Source organism: Trachurus japonicus, chromosome 18 (assembly GCF_045865225.1).
Source record: "Trachurus japonicus isolate A0001 chromosome 18, Traja_1.0".
NCBI lineage: Eukaryota > Metazoa > Chordata > Actinopteri > Carangiformes > Carangidae > Trachurus > Trachurus japonicus.
In genome coordinates, this window is record NC_140924.1 from 1134309 (window position 1) to 1154194 (window position 19886).

Sequence of the window (19886 nt, forward strand, 5' to 3'; positions counted from 1 at the left end):
AAGGAATAAAAAGTGATATAATACAGTATAACATGACATAATATAATATAATATAATATAATATAATATAATATAATATAATATAATATAATATAATATAATATAATACAGTATAACATGATATAATATAATATAAGAATCAGAATTAGAAACGTTTTATAACCAAGAGCAGTAAAGGTCAGTGGTGTCAGGTGTAAAGTACATAAAAGAACCAAAAATAGTTTAAGGTAGATAGGGATTAAATAGAAATGTGGATAAGAATAGCATAGGATAAATTAAAATGTTCTTGTGCAAAAAAAAAAAAGCATACTATATATAATTTAGGATTTATATGAAAAGAATAGAATAGAATAAAGATAAAGATATAAATATATACAGAATACAGAGAAAGTTATTATGCAAATTGTTGTAGTAGTGTAGACTGACTGTCCATAGGCTGGGGGTTATCTATATAATATAACATAACATAATATAATATAATATAATATAATATAATATAATATAATAATAAACATTTAGATAAGAATAGCATAGAATATTATTAATTAAAATGTTCTTGTGCAAAAGAATATGCATATATAACTTAGGATTTATATGAAAAGAATAGATAAAGATATAAATATATAATAATCTATCTATCTATCTATCTATCTATCTATCTATCTATCTATCTATCTATCTATCTATCTATCTATCTATCTATCTATCTATCTATCTATCTATCTATCTATCTATCTATCTACAGTGTAATATAATATAATATAATATAATATAATATAATATAATATAATAAGGTGTTTTGTGTCAGACAGACAGGCAGAGAGCGACAGACAGGAATCTGGTCCTTCAGTCTGTCAATCAGCGCTTAGTCCCGCCCCCTGACAGAGCTCTGAGCCAATCACAGCCCTCCTCTCTCTCTGCAGCGCTGAGCCAATCACAGCCCTCCTCTCTCTCTGAGCGCTGAGCCAATCACAGCCAATCACAGCGCTCCTCTCCAAGTGTATCCGTCTGCGGCCTGCAAGAGGGAGGCGTGTCGAGTAGTAGGCACTGTAGGAGGCGTGTCGCGTAATGACGTCACTACGCGACACGCCCCCCGCCACTACAGGGAACGCCCTACACACGGTTCTTAAAGGGATATGAGCCCACTACAGTTGCATGTTGCATGCAAAAGTTAACGACTTTGCCTACGCGTTCTTTGCCCTATAATGAATGTATTCAAAAGCTTACAAATGTTATTATTACATTTTTTATTGGGTAAAAACAATTAAGGCAGGATTTCATTTATATTAAAATTTAGATGTAAAATTTTCTGACTTTGTCACAAGAGAAAACACAAGATAATTAACAGACAGGAATTCATGAGCTAAATGTCAGTGCTTATGTGGGAGTAAGAGCTAATGTGTTGATATATATATATATATTTATATATATATATATATATGTATATATATATATATATATATGTATATATATATATATATATATGTATATACATATATATATATATATATATATATATATTATATATATATACATATATATATATATATATATATAAAAGTAGTGGCCTAGCTTATATTTATTTATATAAATAAATAAAAGTAGTAAATAATAATGTCAGTGCTTATGTGGGAGTAAGAGCGTAATGTGTAGATAATAAATAAATATATATATATATATATATAAATAAAAGTAGTGGCCTACATAACAAAATTAAAATAATGTGATGACAATAACTTTTATTATTCCTTAATGGGGAATTCATTTGTGAATCTCTCCATTCTGTAGGTTACTGAGCAGTGTTGCTCCCTTGCTTTCTCTCTTGATATCAGCAGGGATCATCAGCAGCATTCTCCTGGAGCTTGAGTTGCTGGCCCTCTCGCCCTCTCTCCTACCTGCAACACCTCTTGGGCTTTGTTTGGTATTCTGATTTCCTTTATTTCACCCTACAACACACACACTACTGTACTCATGCACTCACAGCACTGATCATAGACCATAACTTTCTTTGTCATGGTCGTTTTGTGACAAGTAGCAATTCATCTCAACTATATTTGGTCTGTCAAATTTGTAGTGAAGAAGAGATCTATTTTAAAAAAAACAAACCAAAACATTTCAAGGCTCATTTTTTTTATTTATTTTTATAGCCTGCTCAGAAATGCCTCAGAGGAGAGGGCTTCTTCCAGTTTCTCCTTGTAAATTTGGAGCTTCTTTGCTCCCTCCTTGGACATGTGCCCCACCAGGGCTTCGGCCATCACATTTAACTCACTGTCAAAAAAGAACAATAAAGGTTTTCAGCCTTACTTCCTTAGTCCATCGCTAAACACAATTATTATATACATTAATCGATGAATTAATTAAATTACACTGACACTTACAGTCTGCATATGTTCGGCCATTCAGACTAGTCAAGTTTTACGGCGGAACTGGTTTACTTCCTGTTTTGTTATCCGTTTTGGCGGTCTCATTTTACATCTCGCGTGGTTCAACGTGACTTTCCCGTGTGGAGGGGGCGTGTCGCGTAGTGACGTCACGCCTCTACGCGAAACGCCTCCCTCTTGCAGGCCGCAGACAGACCCTTCTCCTCCTCTCTGCAGCCAGGGGGCGGGGCCTCGGCGCAGCCAGAAAAACTTTCTACGGAGTTAGTTCGCTGCTGCTTTTGTCCGAAGAAACTGTTGGAACTACTGGGAACAACTACTGGGAAAACCGGGAATAACCGGAATAACACACGGAGCTACCGACCACCGAACTGTGTGAAAGAGAGAGAGAAAGTGTGTGTCTGTTGTGTCTGTGTGTGTGTGTGTGTGTTAGTGTGTGTGTTGTGTTGTGTTGTGTTGTGTTAAAGTCCCATACTCCACCCTCCAGTTTTCCCACCGACCCCTCTCCGTCGCCCTGCGGCCTCTCAGCGCTCTGATCCCGGGTAGAGAGGGAGCTGAGCCCCGCTGACCAGCCGGAGGAACCAGGAGAGAAGAGAAGAGAGGAGGAGAAGATAGGAGGAAGAGGAGGAGGAATGGAGGGATGAAGAAGGAGCAGACGGAGGAGAGGAGGAAGTTTTTCAGTGAAAACTTGGAGCAGCTCGGAGCTCCGCCTCCATCTTGGTTCTGGTCTGGATTATCTCTCTGCTGCTGCTGCTACGTCACACGGATCGATACCTGAGGATCAATAACTGACAGGAGTTAATATCAAGTTTTTATTTTATTTATTTTTTAATTATTCTAACTTCTGGAGGAAGAGGAGGCTCCAATGAGGTGCGCGCGGCCGACCGAGACCGAGACCGGGAGCGCGCTCAGCTGACGGCTGGGGATCGATATTGTGATCGATAGTGATCAGGATGGAGGCTCGGAGCAGAGCCTCTGCCCGGGGAAGGGGCTCGTCCTGCGGCCTGCAGCTGCTGCTGCTCCCGCTGCTGCTGCTGCTGATGGTCAGCTGCTGCGGAGCGGAGGAAGGTAAGAAGACTGTCCTAGACTGATCAATAACCTATAACCAATAACCAATAATAACCTCACTCTGTAAGAAGACTGTCCTAGACTGATCAATAACCTATAACCAATAACCAATAATAACCTCACTCTGTAAGAAGACTGTCCTAGACTGATCAATAACCTATAACCAATAACCAATAATAACCTCACTCTGTAAGAAGACTGTCCTAGACTGATCAATAACCTATAACCAATAACCAATAATAACCTCACTCTGTAAGAAGACTGTCCTCTCCTCAGCAGTGTGGTGTATGGATGTAATGTAAATGTAAATGTACTTTATTTATAGGCTACAGCCCTTTAAAACAAACCTTTCGGTACCAAAGTGCTTTACAGTGGCTCATTAAAGAGAAGAACAAAATAAAAAAACTATTAAAAACTATTTTAAAAAAACAGTGGGTGAAGACAATAAAATGCAGCAAAATCAAATAAGTTAAAATAAGATAAAAGTGTCATCACACTACTGGGCCGGGGTGGAGCAGTGGTTTTAAATGTGGGGGTGTTCCAAAGAACAGAAATTGAATTTCAATTTTAATCACAAAATGCAATTTTTAATCACCATCACGTAGTTATCACGGTGGATTTACCTACTGTATGCTACGACGTTCCTGAAAAAAACTCTGCACTTCATGGCTGGATTGAAAACTCTCTTGAAAAGATATAATTGACCTGAGCCACCTTAGATCGCCAACAGAGTAAGCTTCCAATCAGGGTCCAAAACTAACTTTTTCAGGCTGGTAAGTGAATCTTTTTACCAGCCAGGCAGATAATTTACCAGCCAAGCAAGTCAAAATTGCATTTAAGTGCTGTATATTGTAGGGATGTCCCGATACCACTTTTTCACTTCCGATACGATACCGATATTGCAGCCTTCAATATCGGCCCGATACCGATATTGATCCGATATTAGGGGTGGTGAAAAAAAACGATTATTTATATATTTCAAATTCTAATACCAAGGAGATCCTCCTGTTGCTGACTGACAGGCTGCTGCTGTCATGTTCTTCTATGGGACAGACAGTAGTGAGCTTACTTTTGAACTGTAAAATATTAAAAATTAAACCTTATTTACAACTGTTATTGAATTACTGTATGTACATCAATGTCAAACAAAAGGCAAAAATCTTCTTGCTTCAAGGTTTTATTTGTCACTCCAAATTGAAGACTATAGCCTGCCTTACAGTAAAAATGGCATACATAAAATAAAAAGAGGAGTAAAGCAATATGTTAAGCAGCAATATTTAAGCATCAAAGATGTTTAATCAAACCCACATAGTTTGAAACAACGTTCAAAACACACAGCCAGTGTCACAACTAAGCATAAAGCCCGCTAGCTTAATGCTAACGTATAATGTAAAACGCCATAGACAGGCTAACAGAAATTAGCATCGTTAATTTAATGCTGGCTTTAGCACTGTTACTCGCGCCCGGTGTGAACGCACCGTAACCTGACCTTAACACGGCACAACATGTGGACCAGCTGGTCTTCCTCCAGAAGAATCTGACCACCGACCTTTACAGCAATATAGCGCATTTACCGTTGATTAGCGGGCAAGCGCGACCTGTCCATGCACCTGTGTCTGTGTGTGTGTGTGTCGCACACACGCTGTTGTTGTTGTGATCATGTGATCTCTGCATGCTGGAGCCGGGCGCTCTTCTTCTCTGGCAGGCGGCGCACCAACATTAAGGTGCATTACGCCACCTACTGTGTTGGAGTGTGAACGAGAGTCACCTATTCATATGGGACAGAAGTGCTGGAGCGGAATAATGGACTGCTTTTATCGGAGCGTTTATATCGGAGATTTTAGATGCAGTCCGATATAATCCGATATTCGTTTTTTTGGCTGATATCGGACATAAATCCGATATCAATATCGGATCGGGACATCCCTAGTATATTGCTATCAGTAGGCCTATTATTTAACGTGTCATTTGGGTCTTATATGCGATTCTCAATCAATATTTTAGTAGTAGCCTATGCACTAATACTAGCAATTAGGGGTGTGCAAAGCATCCGGTATTTGTATTTGTTGAGGGGGGGGAGTATTTCTATTTGTATTTGTGTTTGAGTAAAATTCAAAATAGGTGTAAAAATCCATTTTTTTAGATGCACTTCTAATTCTAATCCATTATGTTTTGCTATAAAAGTGGGGGTGTCGAAACACCCCCATCCCCCAGGGGTGCGACGCCCATGCTACATCCTAAATAAAGATGTTTTTAGCCTCAGACCCAGGTCAGAGCTTATTCCAGAGCCTGGGAGCAAAAGGCCCAGTCACCCCGGTGTTTCTATTCTGACCTGGGCACTTCAAGCTGAAGTTGGTTAGTTGACCTCAGAGCTCTACCAGGACTTCAGACAGTTAAAAGCTCAGATAAACACAGTGGGGCCAGGCCGTTAAGTGCTTTAAAAACAAACATTAACAGTTTAAAATCAGTTCTGTAAGGGATGTGTTGAAAAAAGGAGTTTATTACAAGAAAAAGAGCAGTGTTCAAAAATGCTGAATCCTAGAGCATCTCTGGGGCCAGTATGAGATCTCTCTCTCTTGGCCTAAAGCTCTATAACCTGATATACGTCTTCTAAAACTCCACCTTCTCCCAATATAAGGATATGTCTGTCCAAGATGGTCAGACAAAGACAGGATCTAAAAACAGAATCTAACCTAAACCTTCTGACATTTAACCTCTTGACCAGGCTAAACATATTCAACTTAAACATAGAATAAATGAAGTTCCTATCCACATGGTGAATGACCTCTGACCTGTCCCTTAACCTTTAGGCTGAGAAAACACCATGAAGAACATAAGATAATTTAAGATATTAAAGCAACAAAGCTCAGGTGGATAATACACTACACCAGCCGCCGTAGCAGGCTGATCAATAACCAATAACCAATAACTCACTCTGCAGAAGTTTGTCCTCACCAGCCGCTGTAGTAGGCTGCTGATCAATAACCAATAAGCTCACTCTGCAGATCGATAGCAGGATTAACATGTTGTTTCAGAGCGAACAGACCTGGTCCAGCTGTTGTATAATCAATATTATTGATCAGCTCAGGAGGAAACAGATAGACACGTGATTGGCTGATTATAGGAGATCAATAAATCAATCAATGGGTCTTTGATCCTTGATAAACTACAGAGGAACATTTAAACTTTATAACAGTTCTAACACATTAGTTCTGGTTCTGGTTCTGGTCCAGTTGTTCTAAAGGGTTAATCCGGATAAAACTTATCTTAACTATTGTGAATGTTTCTCCATGTGTTTCAAATCCAAACTTCAAACTTCATTAAATTCAGTTTGGGGGAAAGTTGTTCAGTTGTAGAATATTCAGAAGTGAACTCTATTTACTAATCACTGTGATGGTTTAAACATTAGGGGGTTAAAAATGTTATTTATTTGACCAGTTTGAACTGAATCTAAATCCCATGTTGTTCCTGAATCCACCAAACTGGATCAGAATAATCCAGATGTTCTGGATCAAAGTTTTCCAGATCCCACTAAAGAGTTCTGACCAACAGAAACTGATTGAGGTTTTGATCCAGATCAGAACTGAGACTGGATCACCTGGTCTGGTCTGGTCTCAGGATCTGGTTTTAGTTTAGAAACGACTCATTTAGAGATTTGATCCGATCCGTTCTGCTCTACAACGCAATAAAGGGGTAACTCATTTTTTGTCAAAAATGAGATTTAGTCATTTTTGGGACATTAGAGGTTCAGCTGCTGCATCATGTGGATAAATATCTGGACTCAACATTTTATTTGGGATATATTTATATTTGCGGGTGGTTTTCACAGTAACTCCCAAAAACTGCTGTGAAACAACCAGAGAACACAGTAACTAGAGTAACTAGAGTAACTAGAGTTACCTTCTTCTCTCTGTGTGTAGATGATCAACAGGCTGCTACCATTATGAACCAATAGGAGTTAGTTTCCTCTTTCTTGTGTTGTATGGCCAGCTTAGATTTAGCCTCAATGCACAGACAGAAATAAGGGTAATAAGGGTTAAATGTTCAGTTTGAGTTCAATATTTTTACACAGCGAGACTACTAATTGCAAAAGCAAAAGCAAGGATTTGACCAGTTTTCAGAATCCTAAGTTCAATACAGTTGACTGGACAACAAAAATACTTTAAACTCATTGTTCTCAGAACTGCACTCTGAGGAGTTTTACCCCGTTCTTCTGTTGTAGGACAGAACAGCCGTGAATTTCTACGATTCTCGATACTAATTCGATGCCACGATTAAAAAACAAAACACAGAAGCCATGAACTTTTAAATCCACTACTTGAATTGAAAACTGTTTCAAAGTGTCCAGTCTTTAACTTCACACAGAGGTCAACAGGGTTAAACACACAGCAGGGATCTACTGTATTATATTCCATCTATCTATCTAAGAAGATAATAGAATAACATACATCCATGCTGCCAAACAGTCATAAAGACTCGTTAGCTGAACAGAATCTCATTGGTTGATTGGTCGCAGGAGAAAAAAAATGCAACAGAATGAGACCACACACACACACACACACACACACACAGTATAAACAGTGATAAGGTGCAGGACGAGGACACACGGAAATTACCATGACAACACTGGTGGGATGTTTATACAAGACACTCGCCGTGTGTGTGTGTGTGTAATTATGTCAGCGTGTGTCTCAGTGTGTGTGTGTGTAGCTGCTGATTAGAAACGTGTGTGTGTGTGTGTGTGTGTTTGTGTGTAAACTCTGAGTTTCCTTCATGTTTAGACTCTGTGGTGGAGAGACATTCACTCTCTCTGTCTCTCTCTCTCTCTCTCTCTCTACAGTGAGTCAGTAGAGTCACAGTAGAGACTGACTGTGATTCTATAGAGACACAGAGAGCAGCAGCAGCAGCAGCAGCAGTGTGTCAGTCAGTACGTTTACATGCAGAGCTTCATCCAGCTCGGCTCAAAACTTGATTTTGGCGTCAAGTCGGACTTCTGTCCTTGTCTCAATTTACATGCAACTGAGAAAATGTAATAACTGACGGGTCCATCGCCCCCTCATGGTGTCACCTGGTGTTTCAGCGGGTTAATACACCGCCTATCATGTTGACTTTTCTGTCACCTCCTAAAAAACTGAATATAAACAACTAAGTAGCTTAATAATAAATTCTCAACTGCAGTCTGAGAATAGGATACGGGCTTCCTTTTCTCCTCTCTCTCTCTAATAAAACACTCTTGCTGGTGGCGCTGTGTGAAATGCATTGAATCTGCGCTGATGTTGGGTTTTTTTCTTTACTTTGCCGGGTTCAGGCGGCTTCTCTGCTCCACTTGGTGCCGTCTCTACTGTTGTGGAGCATGAACACATGCATTGTCCAGTTCTACTCCGACTAAGGTGTTTACATGACGGAGAAAATCTAATTCCAATCACATTATCTGGGTGTCTTAATCAGAGTTCTCCAACTCTGATTTCAGTCGGACTAAGGTGTTTACCTCCACTTCAGTTGTCCAGTTACAGTCGGATTAAGGCAATAATTTGTTTTTTTCAAGTGTCATGTAAACGTACTGAGTGAAGGTTGTCTTCATCCAGCTCATCTCAGAACTATCACACCACTAGTTCTATTATCTGCTCTGCTCCAGACAGTCAAACTTTTACATCGTATCTTTACTTTACTTTATGTGGGACAGTGCACATCAATGAACATATAAAAACATGTAAATGAGCCAGATTATAGCAGCAGCTGCTCATTTCCATCCAGAGTCCCAGAACATAAAAACAGTACAGTGACAGAACAACATAGTATTATAAACAACATAACAATGCAGACAACCAGGACACAACAAAACAACTATAACCAGATAAAACATTGACATTTTGACAACACTTCCATGGGTAGTGGAGCCTAAAGAGTTTCTGAGAGATAAAGTGCAAGCTGCTAAAGTGCCGGGTCAAAGTGACAGGTGCTATCTACAGACTGTGGTCTGGTCTGCGTTCACACAGGCAAACCAACCAGAACTGGTCTGAACGACGTTTCCTCATCTTCTGGTAGAAATAAGCACCAATTAGGACTTTAACATTGGAGACAACACTGTACAACACTGTACAACACTACATGAACCAGCGTAGAAAATCATTTTTTATCACCCACGGCAACAACAGAGCATAGCAACATCTTGATGTAAATAAACGATCATGTGACCGCTCACAGCTTTCCCTGGAGTTTAGCCTGTCATCATGGCTTGACTGCTCAGTGCTCGGCTTCTGGGTAAAAGCTACAAACACACCGATGGGATCGATGTAAAGGCTGAAGGGTCGTGCTTTCATTAAAAACAAGAATTATGTCGCTATCATTCTCCGTTCCTAGAATAGCTGCGAAAGAGTACGGCTTTTTTTTTCTCTTTTTTTTCCCTAAAGAGTACGGCTGTACCCCTGTTATCGCTGGTGATGACGGCGATCTAACGGGCAGCGGGTCTTAGTTTTTTTTTTTTTTTTTAAGTATATTTTTTGAGCTTTTCATGCCTTTATTCGATAGGACAGTTGAGAGTGTGACAGAAAATGGGAGGCAGAGATGGGGGGAATGACATGCAGGATAGGGCCGTCCGATGCGGGACTCGAACCGGGGCCGCCTGCAGCGAGGACTACAGCCTCAACACATGGGGCGGGTGCTCCACCAACTGAGCTGAACACCGGCCCGAGCGGGCCTTAGTTTTGACGGTTGGGTCAGATCTGGGTTGTAGTCAGAAGTAATCAAGGCAGTGTTTCCTCCAGGATTTTTTAAAAGAGTGGCGGCGAGGGTGGTCTGATCAACGGGGGGGGGGGCTGCGCGGAGATGCGGGGGCATTTCGGCGTCCAATCCTCCGCGGCATGCAGCGATCATCATCATCATTTCAGCGTTTGGTCTATTTTGTGCCCGAGCCGCGAGCCATCGTGTCAATCTTGGCAGGAAGTCACACAAAGAAACACGAGAGAATCCGGTCAATTTTCAAAATAAAACACCGCGAATGACAAACACGTGAGGCCAATGTGTGTACGTTTGTAGCCTATTTAATAATCGAAACAGAGCGCGACAGATGAACACACACAGAGCTGAGATGCGAAGCGCTTGTCCCCCGGCCGCCACAGAGTCGTTAATTAATGGTATAACACTGGATGCGCTGGTTGATAAGTTTCGTTTTTAATGAGGAGGAAATAAAGAACTCTGTGATTGAAAAGCATGAGTCGAGAGTTGTAACTGTGTAGTGGAAAGGGCTGCAAAGTAGCTACCTAATGGTAACTGGTTGTGGAAACCCTGCTTAACATTGTTTTAACATTAAAAAATTTAAATTAAAAAAAAAATCATCATTCTGAAGGTGTGGCGGCTTTTATTTTGCCGTGGCGGTGCGCCACGATCAATTACATGTAGCGGAAACCCTGCAAGGTGACGGGTCGGGACACGGGATTAAAAACCTACGGGTGGGGCGGGCGCGGGTTTCCAAAACTAGACCCGTGCAGAACTCTGGTCCAGGTCCGCGTTCTCTCCAGAGGGACCGAGACCCCTAACCCCTTTCAGAGGTCTCATGATCCAGTCTGCTTGGTTTAGTGCTCACTTGAGTAGGATTGATGCTTCCACACCGACAAAAACAAACCTCACTCAGAGCCTTTGGTCTGAATGCAGCGTTTAGTGGTGTTGGTGTTGGTGTGAAAGCAGCATCATTCTAGAGCAGCTGGAGTAAAGAGAAGAAGTCCAGCTGCTCTTTACTCCAGCTGCTCTAGAACAGCCAGCAGTAGTTACTCAGGTAGAGTAGAGTTACTTTACAGTAATGGAACCAAGTATCCATTCACTGTGTTTAGTGTTTATTACCCCAGTGTGTGTGTGTGTGTGTTAGGGCTGCACAATTAATCGAATTTTAATCACGATCACGATTTTGGCTGCCATGATTAAATTAAGATGATCGTCACGATTACTAACATGTAAAAAACGGGCTGTGCTGCATCAAATCAAGCGCTTTCTCAACCAATAGTCAGCCAACCACCAGGGGGCGAACGAGAGGTCAGGGCTCCATGAAGCTGCCTAACTAACAAGCAAGCGCATCCTCCCTTTTCCAGAGTGTGTGTCCCAGCCGGTCTCTCTGGATCGGATGGAGGTCGGGCTGCGGGGTGGTCTCGAAGCTGGACCGAGACCCCGTCACCCCACGCGGCCGTGTTGGTGTTAATTACATACGTCGTGTAAATAAAACGTTCCGACCGTGATCATAACGGCCGGTAACGGCGATCTATGGCCGTTTTGGTGGCAGCTCAGTTGCGCTAGGTCGACCTGCTGGACGCTGCCTGTGTGAAAACACTTGGTCTGTTCATTAAATGTTTTTAATTCGTTCTAAATTGCTGCTGAACCACCCGTGCTGTGCTTTGGTCCATGCTAGACAGACTCTTGCCCACACATCTCTGTGTATCATTGATGGCAAACATTAATTTTTACCTATAGCCTACTTTGAAATTACATTTCAGAGCCTGTACTTTCTTACTTTTATTTGAGTAAAGGAGTTGAATCAGCAGCTACTTCTACCAGATTTATTTTTTATTTTTTGTTTTTTACACAAGTATCTGTACGCTACTGTACAGAATGACACCTCTGCACTCTGCAATGGCATTTATTTTTCGCTAGCCCTTTGCCTTGGGTAAATTTTTATTTTAGGCTATTATTTATTTTTATTTTACGTTTCATTTTGAACTGAAAGCCTTGTTCACATAGCCTATTGTTTGTTTCAAATAGAAAGTGCAATAAAAACACGTTTTATCTAACATAATGTATAATCGTGATTAATAATCGTGATTTCAATATCGACAAAAATAATCGTGATTATCATTTTGGCCATAATCGTGCAGCCCTAGTGTGTGTGTGTGTGTGTGAGTCTCAGATCTCCTGCGGCTCCTGAACGTCTCACTGACCTCAGTTGCTCTGACGCTGCAGGCTGTGATGTGATGTCATAGTCAGAGTAGATGTAACTACTACCACTACCACTACTACTTCAGGTAGAAACAGTAACACATACCTGAACCATGACATCATCACTGTGACATCATCACTGTGACATCACAGCCCGTCAGGTCAGTGAGACGTTCAGGAGCCGCAGGAGATCAGAGACTCACACACACACACTGAGAACACACACACTGACAATACACACACACAAACACACTCTACGATGTTTTGGATGGCGATTCGATTTAAATTGTGATTCTACGATATTGCCGGTTCTCTCTTAGTGGGGCGGATTAGCTAAACAATCGTTCACTTTGTGATAAAAGCATGAAATTTGGTGGATGTGTTGGTGAATATGTTTCAAACAAATCTGGATATTGGGCCACCTCAAAAGCGCCCCCTAGTGGCCGTGGCAGCCATTTGTTACGCAAATAAATGAATGATTAATATAAACTGCCCTTTTAATAATACCAACTGGTGATGTATTGTATATTGTTGGAAAGCCTGATTAGTCACCTTTACAACGAGGTACAGCTTGTAAGGATCGTGCATTCATGGAAGGAGCAACGGGGCTAAACGTGTGGGTAGCGCCCCCCAAAAATGTGCATCCCCTATGGGGCGGATTAGCTCAATAAATCACAAGAATTGTTTATTTAACAATTGTTTATTTTTGCTTGTTGCCCGGGTCAACTACAAGCAAAAATCTTAAGTAGACATCTTAAGGGTCCTTAAAAACCATGTTTCAAAAATGTATCCACCAACACCTCCACCAAATGTTGTGCTTCTACCACAAAATAAACCATTCTTGTGATTTATTGAGCTAATCTGCCCCACAGGGGATGCACATTGTTGGGGGGCGCTACCCACACGTTTAGCCCCGTTACTCATTCCATGAATGCACGATCCTTACAAGCTGTACCTCGTTGTAAAGGTGACTAATCAGGCTTTCCAACAATATACAATACATCACCAGTTGATATTATTAAAAGGGCAGTTTTTATTCATCATTCATTTATTCGCATAACAAATGGCTGCCACGGCCACTAGGGGGCGCTTTTGAGGTGGCCCAATATCCAGATTTGTTTGAAACATATTCACCAACACATCCACCAAATTTCATGCTTTTATCACAAAGTGAACGATTGGTGTAAAATATTGAGCTAATCCGCCCCACTATCTATGATTTTTAGTCTTTAGCATTTTTAACATTTATCTGCACACAAATACTGTAAGAGCCTAGAAATTAACATACTCCATTATAAAGTGAACTTAAAGCCTTTTCAACACCTGGACTCTCTGGATGTAAAAAGGAGAACAAATGCACATGGCACAATATTTAAAAACATTCAAAAAAAAGAAGAAATTTCACAATTTTTTTTATTTTTTATTTAGTTTTAATCGATTTTTGAAGAAAAAAAAAATCAGCCCCCCCCTGCAGAGTCAAATCTTCTGTTTCTGAAACCTCAACACTGTTTGAAGCCGTTATCTTTCCTTCTTTCTCTCCTTTCTCTAGCCATCACATCCTCTCCCTCCCTCCTCTTCCTCTTCCTCTTGTCTTTCATAGCATCGTTCATTTCAGCTTCTTCCCTCTCTCTCTCTCTCTCTCTCTCTCTCTTTTGTCTTCAACAACCAGGCAGACACACTGCAAGTTCACCCTAACCCTTTACTTAGTAACAGAAGTTATTTAAAATGTAGTGAAGTACATTTCTTCCAACAATATGTACTCAAGTAAAAGTAAAAGTACTACTACTGCTTTTAAAAAATACTTTAAAAAGTACAAAAGCTACTCAGTTACAGTAACGAGAGTAAATGTAACTAGTTACTTCCACCCCTGCTGACAACACACACACACACACACAGTTTCATTCATGTCCTTCAGTCTCGTTTTAATGAACCAACAAGACAATTAACTATCTCACTGTGTGTGTGTGTGTGTTCCCAGTCAGTGTGTGTGTCTCAGTGTGTATCTCAGTGTGTGTGTGTGTGTGTGTGGCTCTGCAGGCTCCTGGAGAACACACACACACACACACACACACACACACACACACACACACACACACAGGAACAGAGCTGAGTTCAGTAGAGTTCATCTCTATACTATAGACCAGGAGTAGCCTACTCAAATACATTTGTTGAAGGGCCAGAATGTTTCTTAAAGGGATAGTTCACCCTAGAATGATATTTCGCTCATTATCTACTCACCCTCATGTGGACTAAGGGCTGGAAGAAGTTTCAGATTCCTCCGTGGCTTCTCTGAGTTACAGGGGGTCTTGGCGTAGCAGTGCATGTCCATATAACGGTTGCAAAGGGACACCGGAGCTCTTCGTAAAAAAACACACACAAAAAAACATCCAAATACCTCCATGCTGCTCGTATGTAATGTCCGTCTTGTGCTGAAGCCCCAAATTGCGTAATTGTCCCGAAAAAAATTAAATAAGTCTATATTTTAAGCTTGTTTGTAGCGGAAGCTTCTCGAAGCTCCTCTTCCTGGTCCGTCCAAATCTCGCGTGATTCGCAGTAACCGCACTGACGCCGGCGCAAATCACGCGAGATTTGGACGGACCAGGAAGAGGAGCTTCGAGAAGCTTCCGCTACAAACAAGCTTAAAATATAGACTTATTTAATTTTTTTCGGGACAATTACGCAATTTGGGGCTTCAGCACAAGACGGACATTACATACGAGCATCATGGAGGTATTTGGATGTTTTTTTGTGTGTGTTTTTTTACGAAGAGCTCTGGTGTCCCTTTACAACCGTTATATGGACATGCACTGCTACACCGAGACCCCCTGTAACTCAGAGAAGGGACGGAGGACTCTGAGACTTCTTCCAGCCCTTAGTCAACATGAGGGTGAGTAGATAATGAGCGAAATATCATTCTAGGGTGAACTATCCCTTTAACAGACACCCTGGGGGCCACACATTCAAATTAAATAAAATAAAATAATTATTTTACTTGTAAGCACATCATTTGACATGTCTGACTCTGTTCTGAGGAGACAAGTCATTGGTCCTCAGTGTTTCCCACAGGATTCTAGGAGACCATGGCCCGAGCGGCGGGGGGGGGGGTCGGTCGTTGGTCCAACACTTCATCTGAACGGCCCCCCATGCATGATGCACACTAGGGCTGGGAGACATGGTGATATCAGATGGTGAAGGATCAGAGCGTGTAGACGATCTGCCACAGTGCAGAGATGGTAGCATCGTCTGGGCTCATTCTATGTTGCCAGATGCATTTTATCAGAGGATGTTTACTTGCACATGTTGGCAAAACTGCAACTATTTAAATGGGCTCTATGCACAGCTCCACTACTTCCTGAATTTCTGAAAGACAGCTCCCAAACTGATTAATCCAGGTGTGTCTGATCATTGTGACTGCTCAGACACACCTGGATTCATCAGTTTGTCCAATAATGTAAGACAGGAAATAAAGGAGCTGCCTTAAATTCAGGAAGTAGTGGAGCTGTGCATTTAAATCTGTTCAGAAAGGCTCTTTGACCTAAATTGTCTGTTTTTCAATTTTTGATTTAAAGGACAATTCCGGGCGAATTCAACTCGGGGTGTATGTTCCTATCATTTTAGGTCTAACAGAATGAATCTGAAGATTTTCAGTTTAATGTCTCCTGTTTTGCGGTAGTTGTGTCTGTTCCCGCGTCGCCACGGCAGCAATGAATGGGAGTGGATGTAAGTTCTGCTGTTTAGGCTGTTTCCATCCCTCAAAGCCACAGACAGCGTCAGATGGAGACTCAAACATGCAGCCAGAAGTTTATTTACTTCAACAAGCCGACATGTTTGTAAAACTAGATCTAATTCAAAGTCTCCCGGAGTCTCGCGCGAGACCCAGTTGCCGTGCTCGGTGTGTTCAGGTGCAGTGGGAAAAGCTACCGTTTGTGTCATAAACACAGGAATATCAACTCTTGACTTGCTTCAAGTAAAAAAAACTTCTCGGTGCATGTTTGAGTAGCCACCTGACGCTGTCTGTGGAAAAAAATGTACACTTGAAGCAAGTAAAGAGTTGATATTCCTGTGTTTATGACACAAACGGTAGCTTTTCCCACTGCACCTGAACACACCGAGCACGGCAACTGGGTCTCGCGCGAGACTCCGGGAGACTTTGAATTAGATCTAGTTTTACAAACATGTCGGCTTGTTGAAGTAAATAAACTTCTCGGTGCATGTTTGAGTCTCCATCTGACGCTGTCTGTGGCTTTGAGGGATGGAAACAGCCTAAACAGCAGAACTTACATCCACTCCCATTCATTGCTGCCGTGGCGATGCAGGGACAGACACAACTACCGCAAAACAGGAGACATTAAACTGAAAATCTTCAGATTCATTCTTTTAGACCTAAAATGATATGAAAATACAGCCCTGAGTTGAATTCGCCTGGAATTGTCCTTTAAGATCATGATAAAATCGAGATCGTTATTTTATTTTTTTTAAATCATGATATGATATTTTTGCCATATCACCCACCCCTACTGCACACACAGTTGAACCAAGACGGCGGTCAACATCACCCACGGTCTCTGCAGACAGGCAGGGGAAACCCTGCAGTCCAGCCCGCTCCCCAAACACTCACGCATGGTGATTTGGGTTCGTCAGCGTTTCTGTATCCCAGTGCAGCGCCTCACAGGCACACATAAACGCTCCGCACGTGTTTCCATGTCCCAGTGCTTTGACTTACAGGCGCACGGAGCCCGAGAAATACAGTATACAGTAATATGTAAACTAGTAGAACTCAGTTGCGGGCCTGATTGGAAGGTTCAGTGGGCCGCCTATTGAGTACTGCTGCTATCCACCACTTTATTTTCTCATGATCCATTGCGTCACACCACAACGGAAGTTGGTTTTCAACCCCGTAGTAGCATTTTAGCAAGCGGCTAACTGTTAGCAAGCGGCTAGCTGGTAGCGTTAGCCACCGGTGTAGGCACCAAATGTGGGGGCTCCTGGGCTGCCAAAACCGCCCTGACTAATCTGATGTTTGTCAAGTCTATAAAACGAATTACCAAACAAACACCACCACCTCTGTGTGTACGCCTCTGCAACTAGTCATGGCTATCGTAGCCGTTAGCTTTGCTGCTGCTGACAGCTAAGCTAACAGCAGGACGTCAGCTGTTAAAACCCTCCCGTTGTGGGACACCACATGAAACTACTCCAGTTAGCTCAGTCATGTTGGAACTCAGATATCCGCTGGAGAAAATATTTTTTTCATGGAGCGTTTATTGAGTTATTTAAGACACTGCTAACAGCTAACGGTTAGCCCAGCTAACGTTAATCTAAAATGGAATGAATGGAGTGTCATGGCGACACCCAGCGTCGTTCTCCGGAAAGTGGTGGATAGGAGCTGATAGTAAACCACTAACTATAGAGAGGAGAGAGGCTGCAGCCAATCAGCTGTCAGCTCCTCTGGCTATGACCCTGTGTGTGTGTCTGTGTGTGTGTGTATTGATCCAGTCTCCAGTCAGACTACACATCAACCAGTAGACTCCCTCTGCCAGTGTAAACAGACCATAATAACCAGTAGTGTCGTCATGGTGTCTGGTGTAGAACACTGACCTGGGGTGGGGGGGGGGGGGGGGGTTAGGAGCTGTAGTTCTAGTCTGGCTGGTGGTTGTGTGTTAGAGCTGGAACGGTTTCAGTCCAGTAGTCAACATCATGTTGTTGTCAAGGTAACGTGTGGTGAGAGTGGGTCAGTGCTGTTCATGTTCACAGCATCTGGACCCTCACAGAGCTGAGAGCTGATCTCAGGTCAGTAAGTGCGTTTCCATCAGCTGTTTAGATCATCTAGATGTATCGCATCAGAAAATGATGATGGAAACGCCGTGATTCAAATTAAAATCCTCTGATTCACACAAACTGAAATACGCTGCTGTGGCCGGTGTTGGTTGATTCGAATGGGATGGAAACAGCTGTATGTGAATGAAGTGACGTAGCCACTTTCACCCCGACTGCTCCCGTGTTGCAGTTCACTCACAAGACAACATCAGGGTTTCCGCTGTCACACAACAATTAATTAATTGTGGCGCATCGCCACGGCAAAATAAAAGCCCCCACACACCTTCATAATGATGTTACTGCTCAGTTCTTCATAGTTCCTCCTCAGTAAAAACCAAACTGATCAACCAGCGAATCCAGAGTTTATCATTAATAAACTCTCTCTCTCTCTCTCTCTCTCTCCCACACACACACACACACACACACGGGTTGCGTTATGACGGTAATAAACATGAGCTAAATCGCGCTAATGTGTTCAAATCAGACCGTCAGTCCGGCCGGGGGCGGGGGGGTGCAAAGTCCGTAGATGGAAACACACACGATTCAAATTTCTTTTAATGCGCATTGCCCAGTAATGGTAACTAAGTCCAGTTGCTTTCGATTTAACCTCCTTTGAAATACTATGACCTGGGCAAATGAGAATATGCACCGGCCCAGTAATGCGAATCAGTTTTGGATGGAAACATGGCTAGTGAGGGCTCAGGGCCGTTAGGGAGTCTTCAGGGGGCCGACTGGGACTGGGTCGCTGACAGACTGATACGTTGATACGTTGATACGTTGACATGTTGACATGTTGACATGTTGACATGTTGATACGTTGATACGTTGATACGTTGATACGTTGACATGTTGACATGTTGGTAAATCATTCAGTCTGTAGCAGTGACAGAATGAGTCAGTGTGACTGAACAGACACACAGCAGCTGATCCCAGACCAGAGGAAGTGTCTGAAGCTTCCATCACCTGTATTGTTCTGTGTGTGTACTGTAGTGTAACTGTACACACACCTACAGCCTGGTCAGGGTACAGACACACAGCTGCTCTCTCTCTCCTGCTGTTGTTCAGGGTCTTAGAGTGGGCGGGGCCTGGGTGTGTAATGGGGTGTGTGTGTGTGTGTGTGTGTGTGTGTGTGTGTGTGTGTGTGTGTGTGTGTGTGTGTGTGTGTTGTATGGATGGTGATGGAGGATGTTGTGGTGGTTCCAGTCAGATTCCTAGTGTCTCCAGACTGTCCAGACCAGGACAGACAGCGTCCTGTAGTCTGAGCTGCTGCCTCACTCTGTTGTTAGGGTTGTTGTTGTTGTTGTTGTTGTTGTTGTTGTTGTTGTTGTTGTTGTTGTTGTTGTTGCAGCTGCAGTCAGTTTGTTTGTGGGACATGTTGCTCATCAACCCTCTCTCTCCCTGTCTGTGTGTGTGTGTGTGTGTGTGTGTGTGTGTGTGTGTGTGTGTGTGTGTGTGTGTGTGTGTGTGTGTGTGTGTCTCTCCATCAGAGGTGGTGATGAACACGAAGCTGGAGACGTCTGACCTGCGCTGGACCAACCATCCTGCTGACGACCCAGAGGTAACACAACTACTACACAACCACTACACTTCTGTTTAATGTGTGAGCTAATAATCACTGACATCCTATAATAACCTGTTGAAGTGATGATGATAGTTCAGATCCCCTCTACTGGCTCCTCTCAGGATGGACACAATGTTTAAATTTCT

General features: G+C 42.3%; 1 protein-coding gene across 1 annotated transcript in view; it reads left to right on the forward strand.

Annotated features, from left to right (window-relative positions):
- Positions 1 to 3332: 3332 nt before the first annotated feature.
- The window catches only part of LOC146968249 (ephrin type-B receptor 4b-like), a 49066-nt gene continuing 32512 nt past the window's right edge, over positions 3333 to 19886 (forward strand). Inside the window, exons 1-2 of the mRNA XM_085759936.1 lie at positions 3333 to 3446; positions 19667 to 19737. Of these exons, the coding sequence (XP_085616062.1) occupies positions 3419 to 3446; positions 19667 to 19737 (99 nt within the window). The 5' untranslated portion in view covers positions 3333 to 3418. The remainder of the gene's footprint in view (positions 3447 to 19666; positions 19738 to 19886) is intronic.